General features: G+C 38.6%; 1 protein-coding gene across 7 annotated transcripts in view; it reads left to right on the forward strand.

Moving 5' to 3' along the window:
• The first annotated feature begins 244 nt into the window (after nucleotides 1–244).
• The window catches only part of Tpk1 (thiamin pyrophosphokinase 1), a 300962-nt gene continuing 282822 nt past the window's right edge, over nucleotides 245–18384 (forward strand). For 2 of the 7 annotated variants that reach the window (XM_074061393.1, XM_074061384.1), the window contains exon 1: nucleotides 245–456. In XM_074061393.1, the coding sequence (XP_073917494.1) occupies nucleotides 393–456 (64 nt within the window). In that variant the 5' untranslated portion in view covers nucleotides 245–392. Of the gene's footprint in view, nucleotides 457–799; nucleotides 882–1141; nucleotides 1199–18384 lie in introns of those variants that run through there. The other 5 variants (XM_074061358.1, XM_074061361.1, XM_074061380.1 and 2 more) reach the window with 5 other exon arrangements.

Raw genomic sequence — 18384 nt, forward strand, 5'->3', positions numbered from 1 at the left:
TTGCCATTTGGCAAATAAATTTCTCTCTTTAAGTTTGCTCATGTATAGTGATGTATTTTTAGTATGTCCTGGGTCACTTCGTTGGTTTGTTTGCCTGTTACAGCAATCAGTTGTGTTGTATGTATCAATATTTCTCTGTCCCCCAGTTGGTCTTTTAGTTTTACTGCTGGCATCTGTAAAGGTGGACTTTTGAAATTTGCTGTAGCTAATACTAATACGCAAGCATTTAGGTTTGTCACTTCTTTGGGCCAGACTTCTTGAGGAGATGGCCATGCACGTGTGAAAAATCTGTCAATTCAATGTCCCATGCCCAATCGGAAACTTAGCACAGATGAAGTTTTGCGTTCTCTGTAAGGAAGGAGGAGTTGGTGGCAGTGAGGACATTTTGCTTTATGTCTGTAAATCTTGCTCAGTTTTGGAAAAGGCTGCAAGGCAAGAGTGACGGTTCTTCTGCAGGTAGGAAAGTTTTTTCCAAGGGAAACACTCCGTGACTGTTCCCACAGGTGCGGGAAGGACACCAGCAGCTAGCGGGAGATCAAGGGGAGGGCTGGGGACAGCTTTGGTGAAAGTCAGGCGCGAGCAGGTAGGTCTGCAGCTCACGGCGGCCCCCGCCAGAGCCGGGCACAGACGACCAGGATGGCCCCGGGGCCCAGCGTCAGGTCACCGCGTCGGCGCGGGGACCACGCACGGGACGCCGGCCAGCGGGACGCGCGGGCTCGGGACCCGGGACCCCGGAAAGGGGCGGGGCCTCGGGGCCTCGGGCATCGGGTCCGGGAACCGCGGGCGGGCGGGCGCCCCAGGCCGCGCAGCCGAGCGCCGAGCGGTCGATCCGCGCTCCCGCAGCCCGCGCCCGCGTCACCGCTAGCTCCGCCCGGCGCTGTGTAAGTGGAGCTGCAGCCCTGCCGCCCGCGCGGGCCGCGGGAGGGCGCGGGGAGCGGCGGGGAGGGGCGGGGAGGGGGCGGCGGCCCCCGGAGACCCAGTGCCGGCCTGGAGCCGGGCGCGCGGCTGGCGAGGCGGGGCTGCGAGCACGCGCGCGGGGAGCGGGAGAGTCCACCGCGCAGTGTGCCCGGGCTCTAGCGGCGCGTTCTTAGGTTTACCAACCTCTAACTTCGCACCGTGTTTTTATTCTTTCAATGCACAGGCTCATAAGCCGCCATGGAGCATGTCTTTACCCCGTTGGAGCCCCTGCTTCCCACTGGTACTGTATCCGTTGCCGAGCTTGGCAGTGTCGTCACGTGTCGCCTGCAGAGGCGGGAAGAGGCCAGGAGCACTGCACTCAACCCACTGCGGTTGCATTCTGAGCTCAGCCCCACTTCCTAGCTCCCTGCTATCAGTCAACTTCGTTTGTGCCTCAGTTTCCTTATTTGAGAAATGAGCATACATTTTAGCTGTTGTCTTTTGAGATTTTGTGGGCTTGATGCAGCGTGTCCTCCAGCGGGAGCCCAGTAAACACCCCTGTGTTGGGTGGTAGACCTCTCACCTCTGTGTGCGCACATCTCCGCCAGAGCAGAACCGAAGGTGTAAGAACAGTCACTGATGCCTGTTCTTGATGCACTTGTTATCCGGTGGTACCCGAGCATACCTAGTAACAGATCACTAAGTGGTTGTGTAGTGTCTTAAAGGGATTTTTTTGATTGTTATTACTTTGTTTTCAATGCTGGGTGTCGAACCCAAGGGCCTTGCACATGCTAGGCAGGTGCTCTTCCACTGAGTTATACATTCCCAGCCGTTAGGATTTTTATTTTTTAAACTTTCAAATAATTGTACTAGACATGGAAATAGATGAGATGAGTGTTATTAGTGGCATTTGCTCTTATGTGTCGCGATTGACTTCTGTGTGATACATTTGTAAGGTTAGATGCATTTTTTAATTTTCCAGTTTTTATTGTGTTTCCATTGTATAAAATTTCTGGTTTATCACTTTCACCAGCAGAAAGCATCATTTTTAAATTTTGCATTCGAATCTTATAGACACACGAATTCTTGTTTAGGGTTTTGAATTTGATTTGAGCTTGTCAGTGATCTGCATCCTGGAAACGGTGATGGTAAAACAATCAAAGGCTACAGTAATAACAATAGGTGATGCTGACTTCTTATTCTAGTCATTCACTATGCCAGTTCTTTACATGTGCGTTATGAATACATAAGGATACGGACACATTTGGGGAAGTGTGGTGTTAGGTGATTCCCTCATTGTGTGAACATCGTCAAGAGGACCTAAGCAAGTTAAGATGTCTACTATGTCACTAGGCTATGTAATCTTATGGGAACAGCCTTCTCTATGTGGCCCATTGTGGATGGAAGAGTCATCAAGTGGCCTGTGAAATCCAGTTCTTTACTTGATTAAGAGGAGGGGTGTTTATTAATGTGAACAGCTTTTCAAAGTTAAGGAAAAGCATTGCCAATAACATTTTGCAAATTAAATTTCATAGTTGTAAGTTACTCAATAGTAGCAAAACCAACAGCATTTCCAAAAATAAACATTTAATTCAGGTGGAGAGTTGACATTTTAGATTTTTATTAAAACCTAAGAGCATTACTGTCTGAAGATGGCTCATGTTTTCTGGGTTAAAAGAATTACAAAGATAGAGAGTACTGCATTGTAAAGATTATAGTGAAGAATTAGAATCTTCGGGTTTAAATCCTATGTTTGCCACTTTGTAGTTATCTGACCTTGTATTTCAGTTTCTTCATCTGTAAGGTAGAAATACTTCACACGTTATTGTGACATAAATGAGTTAATACATAAAGCACTTCACTTCAATAGTTGTAAGCTATTATATTCAGCAGTAAGTCTGAGGGGAAAACAAATGGATGGTTGGATTTCAGGGTCAGTGCTGAGGTGGAAAAAGTTTGGAGTAATACAGGAAGAAAAACAGCTGTGGTCCTTCGTTTTTAGCAGAGTCTCATTGGAGAAGACCTTGACTCCTGAAGTCAGAGCAGTTGTCAGCTCTACACTGGAGCCAGGCCTATGGGGGACCAGTGATTCCTGTGTGAGGTACAGGTCCAGACAGACAGTTCAGCAGAGGGGAGGGAGGTGTCCTCGGAGTTTCTTCTGTAGTCCTGCAGGGGAAGATGTGTGTAAGGTTCTGTCTCATTTCTTGGTTTGGCCATGAAGCAGGGCCCTGGCCATATTCATGACTCTGGATTGTGTAAGATGCTTAGAAATGGAGCAGTCGCTGTGAAGGACAAGTGCAGTGCTCCCCTTTTTAGTAATTCAGTAAATATTTGAGGTTAAATTTTCATTAGAGGGATTCTCTTCACCAAGCAGATATTTAAAACTTACTGAGCAGGGAAAGTTTTGGTATTCGTACTTTTTGTGAATTTAATTTGTTGGCATGGTTTATTTGTTATACTTGGATTTAGTAGACTGGGCAGTCAGCAGTAAAGCAGCTTCTCTACAGTTGAAGGGGTTGCTAGGAGAGGTATTGTGAGCCAAAATACTTATTTTTCTGGGTTAATCTCTATCTCAGAGAAAGATGAAACTTAAAAAAAACCTCATTTTTGGTAACTAAAGTGCTTTATTATTTAAAAGAAAATACTGTTCACCTTAGACTGAATATTTATTGGACTCTGTCTTCCACAAGTAACCATTACTACTTGTTTCAGAGAATATGGGTTTGTACTATAAATTGTTTTATAAGTGACAATTTTGGGATAGTGAGTTAAAATACATTTTTTAATGTTTTTTTTTTACCTCAAATGTTATATGTGTTCTTTTCATTTTTTTTCAACATGTAAGCATTTCTAAAGTAAACAGACCATTCCACTTACCAGAAATTATCATTCTAGAAGTGCTGTGGCTCAGGGCAAAGCACCTGCTTGCAAGTGCGAGGTTTGGGTTTGATCCCTACTATCAAAAATCCCTGATAACCACCCCCCCCCCAGTTTTGTGTGTTGCTTAACATTATGTGCTTGTATATATAATAGACTTAAAAAAGACGACCTATTTTACGCCCTTTTCTATAACTCGTTCATTGATGTGGTATTTATATAGCTATCTCAAGTTTTGTGTCATCAAATGGACAATGCAGATTCAAATTGACTAGTCTTTCCCAATAGACATTGTATTTCTAATTTTCACCTACAACACATCGTTGATCATAATATTTTTTGCTTATTTATGTGCATGCATCAGTAGGATTAATTTCTGGAAATCAATTTGCTGGGTGAAAGGACATGTTTGCATTTCCATTATTAGAGGAATTGTCAACTAACTAGTGCCTGTCCTTTGGTACTTGGTACCGTGTTGGATACAATAGTGAACAATGTGGTACCTTCTGTCCAGGAGTACACTGTCTAGGTGGAGGGTCAGGAAGAAATCAAGATGGATTCTAGTTAGATGTGGAATTGCAGAGCCCACGTAGGCACTGCAGGGTCTTGAGGGAGGACAAGGGCAGGCTGGAGTAGACAAATCATGGGATGAGCAGACATCAACCAGGGATCAACAAAAGTGCACTAGATTTAATTTTAGAGAGGCACAGGGAACTCAGAAGAGCATTGCCAGTGATGTGCCCTGCTGGGAGGTGCTGCACCTGGGCACAGAGACATTCACACAGCATCCGCATGGTGGCTGTGAGTGAAGAGACAGTTGGATTAGGCTGGAGAGTGCTGATGGAGATTTTGGAAGAATATTGTTGAGCACTGGGTGTAAAACATAATTTAGAGGATAGAGAAGTTTATTCCAGGGAATAAGATAGAAGGTGTTTGATACTTTGTGTCCTTAATCTTTGAAATATTCTAATTCCCTAAGATGGGAATGAATTGCATCCATATCTTGGTTCTGCATGACTAACCAAATACAGCTATGCACCTTATAGTGATAGGCCTCCTGTACAACGGTGGTCCAATAATTTTTATCATAAAATTTATAGTAAGAACTCTGTACGCTTGTAACATTTTAAAGAAAGTAAAGTTGATTTACTTTAAGTACTTCATAGTCAAAATAAAGGATCATTACTTTAATATTGCTTATTTTCCAACCTCTTAAGACACCCAGCCATTACAGAAGTCTTAATTTCTAGTTTAATAAAACTACTTAACATTTTTTCAGCTTTATTGAGTATACTTTACAAAAATTATGTATTTACTTTTTACATATTTTTTTTTTGCAATATATGCTTAGTTTTAGTTAGCTTTTTGTTACTATAATGAAAAAATACCTGGCACAAACCTTTTATAAAAAAAGATGGAAAAGTCCAAGATTGGACTGACTCCATTGGTTTAGCCTCTAGTGAGAGGGCAGGTGGTAGATCATCACGGCAGACAGCCATGTAGGAACGACCAGTCACTTCTCTATGGGGGAGAGGGGAACAGTCCTGTAGTCCATTCTGAGACCCCAATGCCTTCCCACAATATACCACCTCTAAAATATCCGCACCACCTCCCAATAACGTCATGCTATGGACTAAGCCTTTCCTCATAGTGGACCTTTGTGGGACACTCCAATCACACCCAAACCACAGCATAAAAATTATTGAAAATTAGGATATAGAAAAATAGAATAAAAGGACCACAGTTCAGACCTTCATACATTATCACTGTTATCACCTGTATCTTCAGTTAGTCTGTGTGTCTTTACATTTATATCCTTCCAGACATTTGCTGCAAACGGGAACATGCCTTTAGATGTTTTATTCAGTTTATAAACCCATTTATCATATTTGATAACAACAAATACTCATCCATATTTAGATTTCTCAATTGTTCTAAAAGTAATTTTGCCAGTTGCTTGTTTCCAACAATGGCCACCTATGCATTTTGACTTAGTTTTTTTGAAAAAAAACTAACATAGTTGCTTTTTACATTTTTAATCTTCTTGACATTAACATTTCAAATGAAGCTTTTATATCACTCTTAAATGGATCTGATGGATTAAAATATATAGCAATTTTATATGTAATATCTGTCACTACAGATATGATAATTTCTGAGTCACACATTTCATTTTGTCTTCTCCACATAATTTGATCTTCATAAATAACTTTTAAGTTAGCACACCTTTTATTTATCACTCTGCATTCCTTTGCAAAAAGATTATATACATTCAAATTTTAAAAAAAGATTCCTATGACCATGATGCTCTTGGAACTTATTTCTTCTGAATTGAATTACCATTATTGAGGCTTATTCTGAATTTAATAATGATTTTATACATCATTAGTGTACTGTCGATCGAGTTGACACTAACATTCACGCAACCCCATGTGTTGGGAACAGTTCTAACGCCTCAGCAGGGTACCAATGCCTATGGAAAGGCTTAGGAATGAGAAGCTTTGAGTTTTAGCCACCCGTGCAGGATTGATGTGACCTCAGCATGTCACTTAATTTCTTCAGGCCTTAGTTTTTGTTATCTGTGTAAAATAATAGATGTAAACATTAAGTCCTTGGGGAAATTTAAAATATAAGGTATAAAGAGCAAGTTTTGAAGTAGAGGCCTATTCACATGAAAAGTTTATAGAACCTTGTAGTAGATAAACTTTCATATACTGATTATTGAATTTTGAAATTCCTACATTCATTTTTCTGATTAAATCTCAAAGGAGATAGGTACTTATTTTCGTTTCTCAAATTCTGTATTCTTCTGTCATGCATGTTGAATTTTATTGTTCACAGGTACATGAGATTATTGTGAACAAAGCATATGTACTTTTTTTGAATATGACACTTTTTAAGTGGTAATGAATCTGAGAATATTTTATTTGGAAAAAGTGTTAATGATATTTCCTGTATTTCTCAACACAATTGGCATTGAAAATACCTGATTAAGTTCACAAAAGACTTTATAAAAGCTGAGGTTGGATATATTGATATTCCCTAGTTACCAGTGGGTGATTTGGGAATCCCTGGGTAATCTGTACCTACAGTGTTGACTTCTTCCAAAAGTAAATGTGTCCTGGTCACCTACATCTGTTCTTTGTATTATTTAGCACCTGAGGCTTTAGGAACCCTTGATGATAACATTTATACGTGTGGCCCTTAGTCCTTAACTGTTAACTTCTGTCTTTATCCTCCATTCAACAAATCATGGTAGGAATGATATATAAGTAGATTTGAGTCCTATCTATTTGTATTGATTGAAAATGTAATACATAGAAATGTGTTTTTTGTCGACTTCCCAACCATTTGAGAATACTACTTAGACGTTTCTGGGTTTGTCTGTTCTTTAGGTCTGTAGCTTAGTGTGGCACTGAGCATCTGAAATGTGGCTTTTGTGACTGAAGAAACTGTAGTTTAATATAAATTACATGTAGAAAGAAGTACTTCATCTGTTGTTGAACAGTTTTTAAACATTTGGAACAATGTGTTAAGTTGCTAGTGTAGCCATAGCAGAGACCACATACAGGGCGACTTCAACAACAGAACTCTATTTTCTCGCTCTTTTTTTTTTTCTTTTACTCATTTTTATATTTACTCATATGTGCTTACATTGTATATACATTGTTTGGGCCAACTCCCCTCCCCCCACCCTCACCTATTTTTTCACTCTTCTGGTTTTCAAAAGTCCCAGGTGTCTTGGTTTGTTTGGTTTCTTCTGTAGATCTCTCTCCTTGTCTTGCAGATGTCCTCAGATGGTTGTACCTATTTCCTAATAGATACAGGAACAGGAATTCCTATGAAAATGTTAGTGATATTGGACTAGGGCATATCCATATCTCCAACTATAGTTGCATTCTGAAGTATTGGGAATGAGACTTAAATGTGTATAATTTTGGGAGACATAATTCAGCCATCCTTTGATCTTTCCTGAGCTCGTTATCAATACATGACTCTGGTGATACCTCAAGCAGCCAGCCTTAGCTCCCAGTCAGCCTCACAATTGTGAAGTTAATGAACTGATCCTCTACACCGCATTGGTTAGTTTATTAAATGCATTTTTGACTTATATTTTAAACATGTTAGGTTTATTGGGACATAGCCCCATCACAGTTTGAAGGGTACTTATATTCTCATGATTACGAACAAAGGGAATTTTCAATGTTGCTTCAATAGAATATAGCTGGTAAATGACTGAAGGGTCAATTTTGTTCTTATATAGTTGCTATTTTATATTTACATACAAATCTATTCCTTCAACACTTCTTGAATACCCATTGTTAAAGTGAAAATTATTCAAGGACACTTGATAAAGAGCACAGAAAAGAACACTATTGGGAACCATTGAGAGAGTAGAGTGAGCCCTGCTTCCAGGTTTTGCAGTGTGGGTGAGAGTCTGGACTCAACCCTGAATGCAGTGTAGACCAGTAGGGGAGCAGGTGTATGGGGGGGGGGTTCGTGGATGGAAAACTAGTGAGAGGAAACATCAGGGTTAAGGAAGATTTGAGCTAAGCCAATCTAACAGGATTCTTTCAGAAAACAGGCCAGGGTGATCAACTGGAAGGGGATGGGGAAGGATGAGAAACCACACCCAGCTGTAGTTTAGATTTTTTTGTACTAAACCTTCTAACTTTAGCATGTAGTTTACGTTCCTAGCATATCTTAATGTAGATGTTGAATTTTCATTGGTCATACTTGACTTATATTTAATTATATAATTTATCATTTTAAAAATTTATTTCAGCCAAGAGCAACTGTTAGCCTCAATACTTTGGGATGAATTTTAAAGAAAGGGTAAAAATACTCTTTCTCGAAGGACAGCCCTGGAAAAGGTATTAGAGATAGAACTGTGGCTGACACCTGGGTTTTATGGCTGTATGTTTCCTTTAACTTCAAATGGTTTTTGTTATTTAAATTGAAAGAATATGTCTGCTTTGAAACTTAGAAAACTTGCAGTTTTTTTAAAAGTAACTTTCCTCTCTTTGTTGTGTAGTAAAGAAATCTCTGGCCAAGGCTGCTGATTAAAGATTGTAATATTTTGTTATCCAGGGCCACCTAAGAAACAAAGTAGTGGATTTTAAAGTTTCTGAGGTTAATCCTATTTTATTCTCCCACCCATCTTCTGAATGTTTTGGCATAATTTGCTGCTTTGACTTTGTGGATGCTTTCTTTGGTGTATAATTCATAGTTGTTGAGTTCTTGCTTTTTATCTCTTCAGTTTGCTTATAATGTATAAGACTTACGCCATAGCTACCCTTTCACTTTGTGTGTGGCATACTTTAACTTTCTCCAGAATTTGATTTGATTTTTTTGTATTTGCCTAAGTTTTCGTCATACTTTTCATTAGTTTCATGGTATTCGATGAGAGAATTTTTGGTTCATTCTTATTGTCAATGGCCACATTGTTTCTCTTGCCTTAAATAATATCATTAACTTTGTAAGCCATCTTTTCCATGTCATCTGAGAATCAATTTCCTGTCCCTTAGTGGTCTTAGTCCCTGTGACACTTCCTCTCCATCTTCCCTTATTAGCATTTTGATAGCTGGATGCTTTTAGAAACTGACACTTCTAAAGTGAGTATAATAATAATCTCGCCTCTTTTAGAGACCATTTTGTAAATTGATACTTTGTCTCACTATCTGAAAGAATTGGATTCCTTTAGAAGAAACAATTGAAAATATCAAGTGAGCTTGTGAGGCCACTTTTAATATTAACAGTGTTAAACTATTACAGCTTGATCACACAAAAAAGAAAATCTGTGGATTTTGATATTTTAACTGCAGATGTCTTTTGAGGTGTTCTAAGAAAATGAGGTATGTTTGTGCTTTAACTTCCTATCAAATAAATTTGTTTTTCTTGGCTAAATCCATGAGAAAGAGTTATTCTTTGTAGGCGGCAAAACAAATACTGAGACAAATGGATTTCATGGTGAGAGTATTCCTGTGTCTTTATCACACCATTGTTTTTGAAGGCATTAATTTGTCACACTGGAATAGTTTCTTTCGTTTTTGTGACTTCTAGTGAATTTAAGTTTTTTTGATATACTCTTAGGTCATATGTAAGCCTGGCTTCTCAGGCAGTTGCTGCTGAAAATTTTTCTTTTTCTAAAGCAGGAAAAAGAAACTTTTGAAGTTTCTTCCTAATCTAAGCACAGTGCTGTAGTATTGGATCCTAGGAGACCTCACAAGTCCTTACTATTCTGTGCTGAAAAGTATAGCACAGAAAAGGCTCTAAGCCACCTTAGAGTCAACTGGCTGGCCATGTTCAGGTAGCTCAGTCTTTTTGAGAGAACATATATCCTTGTTCAGCAGACAACTGATTATTAAAAATGTATGTCTAAAAAAGGGAAGTTTACCTTTATGTTTTATTTTCCAAGTTAAATAGCATAGAAGACATTTTCTTGCTTCCTACTTATTTGCTCTCCAAATATTGAAAACCTTAACCAGATTTTCCTTTTCTTCTGCTTCTTCTACACTAAATATTCTAGTCATTTGTTGAGCAGTTGTTTGCCTGCCTCTCTGCCCTGGGCAAGGAATGGGCATTGGACTCACAGATGGCTCTTCTTACTTCCCAGACTTTCCAGGTCAGTACCCAGGGTGGCAGCAATAATCCACTCCTGAATCATGAGAAGTCACCAGGCCATGCTTCCTGGAACCTATTTTCCATTACACAGAAGGTCTTGATAAATCATCAGAGGAAATAGTCAGTGCTTTATGATCAATCAATAAATAAATCAACAACAAAAGTAGGAAAATGGAGTTTTTCATATAATAATATGAATAAATAATATGAATATAATAATATATGAATATATATAAACATAAATAATATGAATAAATAAATTTCATATAAATTTATGTGGTACTTTAAAAACCTTGCTACTCAAATTGAAATCCTAGGTGCTTTCAGGAAATGCAGAATCGCAGACCCAACTTCAGTTCGATTCAATAAAAATCCACAGTATTTATTTATTTATTTGGTGGTACTGAACTTTGAGCTCAGGGCCTTATGCTTGCTAATAGGTGCTTTACCACTTGAGCCACACCTCTAGCCCTTTAGCTGTAACTTATTTTTTCTGGTAGGATCTTGTGCTGTTGACTGGGGCTTGCATCAGACTGTCATCTTCCTGTTTCCACCTTCTACCTACCTGGGATTAGAGGTATGCACCACAATGCTCAGGTTGTTTTTTGAGGTAGAGTTGCACTAACTTTTTTTTGCATGAGTTTGCTTCAAACTGATACTTCCTTCTCTTTCACCAGTGTAGAGGGGATTATAGGTATGCACCATCATGCCTGAGCCAAAATCTGCATTTTTAATAAGATCCCCAAATACATGTATATGTGTATGAAAATTGAACAATGAAACCTGTTGAAATGGTCTAAGTAGGAGGAGGGATAAAGGAGAATGACGAAGGGCTGAATCTAATTAAGATACATATGTAACTGTCATAATGAAATCCCCCTGTATAACTAATATATGCTAATTAAATTAAGTTGAGAAGCCCTGGCCTAAGAGACATACTGGATTCCTTTTAAAAATAATGAAAACAAACAAAGGAACTTGATCACACTAGTGATGATATTTATCATTGTTCAGAACTTTTAAACCAGCAGTGCCCAGTGGTTGTCCTTTGAGTTTTGTTGTCTGGAAATTCATACTATGGTAAATGGTTCACGACTTGTGCACAGTGGCAGAGAAAGTTTTATCTAAGTGTGACGTGGTGATGGATGCTTTTCTCTGCAACAGAAAGAACTCCAGTGCATGTCCCCTTTGATGGAACTTGGAGTACTTCTCAAAATATCTGCATATAATTTTGATATTCTGTCAATTACACTTATGAGGGATGCAACATGAGGTTTTCCTCTTATATAATTTTGATTTGGTGATGTATTGAGTTTGGAAAAAGTAAATCTAAACTCTTTCAATGTAATCACTGACTGTGAAATATTATAAGATACTTAGGCTCTATAAAGTTTGGGTCTTAAAATCAAGAATAGTTGTTTGGGGAAGTGCTAACCACAGTGGTGCTCTGCCTCCACTTCATGAGTGCTCCTTTACAAACCAGACATCTGTGAATGAGGCATTCTTCCAGATGGGTTCAAAGTCAAAGAAAGTAGTCACGTTGCTGCAGTCTTTTCTCTGGATGACATCATTCTTTTAAGTGAACTCATGGTGTTAATTTTGGAGAATGATCTTTCAAGAGTTTTGAAGTTTAAATTCAATAACATTTTCTCTAACCTCACTTCTATTTTAGGAGGGGTGGGGAATCAGGAGTCTGAAGTGGTTAATCTAAGTTTGAGAATAGCTCAAGCCATCTGCAAGTAGATTCAGAATCGCTTCTTTGGGAAAAATACTTAATACTTAAGAATGTTGATTCATTTCTATAGAGGAAGCATTCTCATGTATGCATCTATATGTACTATACTAAGTCATGTAACATTTTACTCATTGAGACATCCTTAGGAGTGATGTAGAAAGATATCTGAAAAGAACTATTTAAATTGGGAAATCTAAAGTTATTTAATTTTTAAAAATCAACACTGTGCATATTTATATGTCTAAGTTCCACATCTGATTTTATAATGAATGTATATTTCTGGAAGTGGAATGACAGAATAAAACATGTGAACCTCTAAGATTTCTAGTACCTGTTACTGGATAGTTTTCCAGAAAGGTTGAACTTGCTGGGAATGTGGTTCAAGTAGTAGAGCACCTGCCTAGCAAGCATGTGGCCCTGAGTTTAAACCCCAGTAATGCCAAAAAAGCAAAACAAAAAACTGAAAAAGGTTGGTCCAAGTTGAATGTGCAATATTAGATTAATTATTATGCCCTTGCTTGTGGTGGAGTCTCTGCAAATGTTGATAGAAATACCCATGCTGTAGCTACCTCTGATTCCCAACTCCTATCTCATAGGACTTTTTCTTTACTCATGTTAGTACCAGCTATAATCTCAGCCAGGAAAATTGTCCCAGACATGCAAATGAGAAAAAAGATTACTAGGTGTTCTTTCAGTGGCACAGGGTTTGACTGGTGAACCCTGAAGTGATGGGGTACACACTTTTTCTTTTGGTAGATTGTTCTGTGACTCTACAGTAGTGGAAGTTAACTAATAGTCATACAAATGGTCCTTATCCATAATACTTTAAGCAAACTTTGTCCATTGGGGGATATTCTTCATCCTGGACTGGAGACTGAACTCAGGATCTCAACAAGTACTCTGTCAAAAGCATGCTGAAGTCTTTTTGCCTTTTCAGTTTGTTTTTCAGATAGGGTCATGTGCTTTTGCCTGGATGGCCTCAAACCTTGATCCTCCTATCTTTGCCTTCCAAGTAGCTGGGATTGCAGGTATATGCCACAATGCCCAGTCTGATATAATTGATTTCTACCCTGAAGAAGATGTGTTCTGAGATACTATGTTCTGAGTAGAGATTAAGAGACATTCATTTCATGGTGCTCTATCTCAGTAATTTTTTTCATGGTCCACTCGGATCAAAAAATACTTAATACTTTTTATTAGGCTAAGCTATTAATTAGGTGCAAATAACGTAGTTGTCATTTGTACATTGCCTTTGTTAGTTCACAGAGGCCTAAGTGCTTTGGTGCTGTTTAGAAACCCTTCTTGTAATAAAACACCATTTTTGTGTCTGTTAGCATATAAATTTCAGCAATACTCTTTGCCTGTGAATACACTGAAATTCATATTAGTGTCTTCATTAATTGAGGAATTGAATAAAGTCTCTGGCATGTATTTTGTGTTTGCAGGAAAGTCATGAATTTAAAGTTTTGGAAATTATGCTTTATCACAAGTTAAATTTAGCTGATTTAATTGTTAATTTAAAAGATGAGCAGTTATATCATTTAACTTCCTTCAATCTCAGTTTTCTTATTTATAAATGATCTTCCCAGGCTCTGAGTTTAAAAGTGAAAATGCATCTCTAGAAACACCATGGAGCCTTTCTCAACAATGTACAAAGTGGGTTGTGCCACACCTACCTCATGCTACTTAATGCAGTTGTTAAGTAGTGTTTATTGGTTAAAAAAGCAAACCTGCAAACAGCAAAAAAGCAAAAAAATGCATGTAAGCAGAGAAGTAGCAAAAGGCTTGCTCAGTTCTCATTTCATAGGAAACTGTGCAGTGGCCAGGGCTGCTCTGTCAGATGCTGTGGGGTTGGCCCCAGGAGGAATTTTACCCCTATAACATTGCACAGATTTGCTGGAATGTCCAAGTGACTGTGTAACCCTGGAAATTCCAGACCTTTGCACCTAATTTCAACCTGTTCCTTAATTAGCTCTGACCTGCCGAGCAGATCTTTCTCTTGGAAAAGATCCAAAAACGGAGGAAGAGGAGAAGGGGAGGTGAATCTCCAGGGTCCTCTTGTATTTCCTCACCTGTTTCCTAAAAACGTAAAACAGATACGGTAGTTAATAATATTACATTTAGGCAACAGTTATGAAGTTTTATGCATTCTAATTTCTGTAAACTTGATCTCTATGTGCTAGGTATTAACTTTCTAAATATAGAAATAACTTTATTCCCCCAGAATCCCTAAGTGTGGCAGAGAACTCTGAAATTTGTTTTCATTCTATAAAGTGTGAATGGTTTAGCATTATAGCTGAAAATTGGAAGTAGGGGAGAGTGCATTTGGGGTTGGTAAGGTACCCAAAGAATAGAGAGTTACAGAAGCTGTCACAGGTGGAACTGGATAGTCTTAGAACATTGACATGGGGACTCCAGGAGTGTAGGAGGCCTGGGGAAAATGAGAGGATAATGGGAATTTCCAGGTGTTTAGAGTCCAAGGCTCTAAAGTAGTTTCAAAATCAGGATAGTTTGTGCATGGGAAGCCTGGTGGAAACTTTATATAGTTTTTGTTTAAAACTATAAAATAGTCCATTTTAATGTCTGCTATCTCAATCCAAATTACTATTATCATAGGAACAATTAGTTTCTGGAGCCTCTCTCTTGTCTATTATCAGCTCAGCTGAATGAGCCTTATAGGTTTTAATGGATCTGTAAGAATAGGCCTGCAGTAATTCCTGTTGATTAAAAAATGAAAGTGAAGGGAACCTGGGTACAGACTAGTTCACACTAATGACCTTTGTAGAAACTAGTGGTCTCTTTGAAGTGTGCATTGGACTGTGACACTAATAACTGTGAAAGGGTTATGCATATGTAGGTGTTGTATACTTGAAACCTATCATAAATTTAACCTTTCTGTCATGGTTAGAAGAAGAGGTATTGTTTCTACTTTCCGGTAAGAACTACGCTTGAGATAAAACCTGACATTAAACTTTTGCCCTTTCACTGTTTCTTGAAGTGTAAATGGCTTATGTTTAGTCAACCTTCTTGTTCTGAAACTGAATCATTTTTATGGCATCTAAGAATTACAGCTTTGGATGCAGCTATTAACAGATGCAGAAGCGCTGCTCGGCTGAGAAAAGAACACTTCAGAGATGGTTGTAAGGAATTTTCTGCTGACCTGTACTGCACTACTTGACTCATGTTGGAGCTGTACCAACTATGATACTAGTTTTCATGTGTTGCATAATAAAGATGATCATCAGAGTCTCCTGAACACTCATTGTGTACAAGGAGCTATTCCAAGAGAGTTTTCAATGCTATTCTTTGTCTATTCTCACAATCAGTCTGAAGAAGAATGTACTGTTATTCTCATTTTAGAGATGAGACTCCTGAGGCATTGGCCAAGGTCACACATCTGGCTGCAGAACTTTATGGGTAATCACTGTGGATTTTGTGTGGTTATATGCAATATGGTTGATTAGTTTCATTTTTCTCATCTGAAGCCTTTAAATTTCTTTTTCTTTTCTATCCTTTGTTCTACTTGTCTCTGAGAATACTTTAAAGTCATTTTTTCCAGGTCAGTGTAACCACCACGGTCCTTAGTTGGGAAATGGTACACTATTTGGGAATTTATTTGTATATAAATAATAGGAAAACTCATTCACAGCAAGCTAAACAATTAGCTTATTTTTCTTAAATGATAAGACATCTGGAGGTGGTGGTTGATTTCTGGTGCCCAATGCTACAAGAGGGAGTCAGGCCTGTTCTGCTGTTCCATCCTTTTGTGTTGGCTGTTGCTGTCATGCATGTCTTATAGAGGTCAGATGAGTTCTTGCAACTCCAGGCATCAAGGATACATTCCAAGAGGAGAGAAAGAATAGAAGGAATTTTTTAAAAGGCCCATGTTAGCCTGGCTCATCCCTTTATAGTAGAAAAGAAGGAGCTTTTCCATAAGATTGATAAGTTGAATTTTGTTTCATATTATAGTGGCCAGGACAAGGTCACATGGGCACTCCTAGACTCCAGTCACATGGAGTCATGTTATCATGACTGATTTAGACCAGTGACAGTTCATCTCCTATAGCTGGGATAGGACACTGAAGTTGTATTGGCAGGAAGTCTGGTGGGATGGGAGTTATGGAGACAGTAGACAAAATTGGCCATGGGGTGACTTCCAGGACTCTCTCCTAGTACCCTAGGCTTGAGGTCACTACAGTGTTACTTGTGGTCAGGGTCTCAGTGCTGTAGTCCTCAGGAAAATTTCAGGATATTTTTGCCATCTTTAATGTCAGCTACAGAAGCCCAATTCCTGCTTTTTCTCAAAGACGTTTTTTGTGATACTCCAAGGAGGCTAGTTCTCTGGATTTGGAAATTTACCTTGTCTGTTCTGGGCCCATTCTGAGGTCTCTTGGCTACAAAAGTCCTGCTTCTGGTCCCAGCTAGTAACTGAGGCCTGGTATTTATGATAGGATTCACTGATGCTGCCTTTTGTCCCAGAGTATTTTTTTTTTATTTTCCAGTCTGAGCTACTTAATCTGATTAATCTTCCTAATGCAAACATTTTGTTATTTTCCTATTGTTGGCCAGGCACTATTTTGGAGACTGAAGGAGTCTGGGCTAAAGCATATAAAAATCACAACACCAAGCCACCAAAGTTTGATAAATAGTAGGCACATGGATATTTGATCAGTGTGTGTTAGGTAAACTGAGAGCTATAGGACTACGAAGTCCATGATATATTTTTCCCTCAGGAGCAGAGATCCCAGTATTTCATTGGTTAGTATTGCCAGTCTGAGCAAGTAAAAATATTTAGCAAATACTATATGGGGCATATCGATACTAAAATTGTTACTTATCTGAAATTTAAATTTAAATGAGTACCTTGGCATTTACATTAAAAATTATTCAACAATCTTCCATGGTTGACTTACTAAGACCATGATATGTCATGAATATCTAGATTGTAGTTGTAGTAGTTTAGGACATAACTTTATATTTATTTAGTTAGTTAGTAAGTTGCAAAATAGCATACAGCTGAGCTTATACTCTGAAACCTGAATAGCCACATGAAAACGTCAGTATAGATGCTTATTTTTACTATAAAATACAAAATGCAAAGTGTACATTGGGAACTGAGCTGTTGTTTTCTTCTTTCTGGAGATATGCCATGTATGTTTTCTGGTTGGTTATTCTCTCATTTTTGAGATGGGATCTTCCTGTGTTGCCGGGGATGACCTCACACTCTTGAGCGCAAGCAGTCCTTCCACCTTAGCCTCCTCCACAGTTGGAATTACAGCCATGCACCACTGCACCTGGCTTTTATAATTTTGTTCTTGACCCTCTTGTTTACAAGGCTTTTTTTTGTTTTGTTTTGTTTCTTTTGCTCTAAGTTTGTTCTTTATGTCCAAGAGAACATATTGTACAGGACTAAAGTTCAGGAGAGGCATGAGAGTTTAGAAAAAATAAGTAGGCTGAGGATCACAGGGCACTATTTATTGAGTGGTACTGTAGTTTATTTGTATATTTTTCTGTATCTTCCATGCTAGTGTTCTACTCCATGTATTTAAGAATGAGGTAGACCATTTAGGTTCACTTGTACTTATAAGCTCTAACTTTGTGTTGGTGTCAAAACCCTAATTGATAAGACCCAGCCTTTGACCAGACTTTTCCCTTCCCAGTTTGTCACTGGACTGCAGCAGCATCTTCTCATGAGTTTGCTACTCTGGTTCTCAGTTTTCTCTTGTTACCCTACCTACCACTACCACCACCATGTATGTTCTCAGAGACTTCCCCTTTTGAGACCAGCTGTGTTTTTAGAGATCAGTATTTATTTAATTTAGCCAGAATTTTCAGGGGTTTATAGTAAGAGGAGTTTGTATTAATTCTAATGTGCCAGGTTACTAAAAGTGTCTTATAAAGCAGAGTACTTACACACATTTAAAACTTACTGTTTAAATCAACATCAATTTAGAGATGTTAGACAATCATGATTTTTTTTTTTTGTCATGATTCTGCAAAATAGTCTGGATCAGGAGATTTCTGTGCCAATTGGTACCTGTTGTGGTTGTAACATTCAGGATGGCTTCTTCTTTCATGTAAGTTACCTTATCTGGAACAGGCCTGGTGGAGCATCTTTTGCACATGGTCCCTCTACAGCATGGTGCCAGCTCCTCTTTAGCAAGGGCCCCAGAAGGTGCATACCAGGCAAGCAGTCCTCTTTATGGATGCAGTTATTAGTCTCCTAATGCCTGCTGATGTTGCCTTGCCTT

This window comes from Castor canadensis, chromosome 2 (genome assembly GCF_047511655.1).
Source record: "Castor canadensis chromosome 2, mCasCan1.hap1v2, whole genome shotgun sequence".
In the NCBI taxonomy this organism is placed as follows: domain Eukaryota; kingdom Metazoa; phylum Chordata; class Mammalia; order Rodentia; family Castoridae; genus Castor; species Castor canadensis.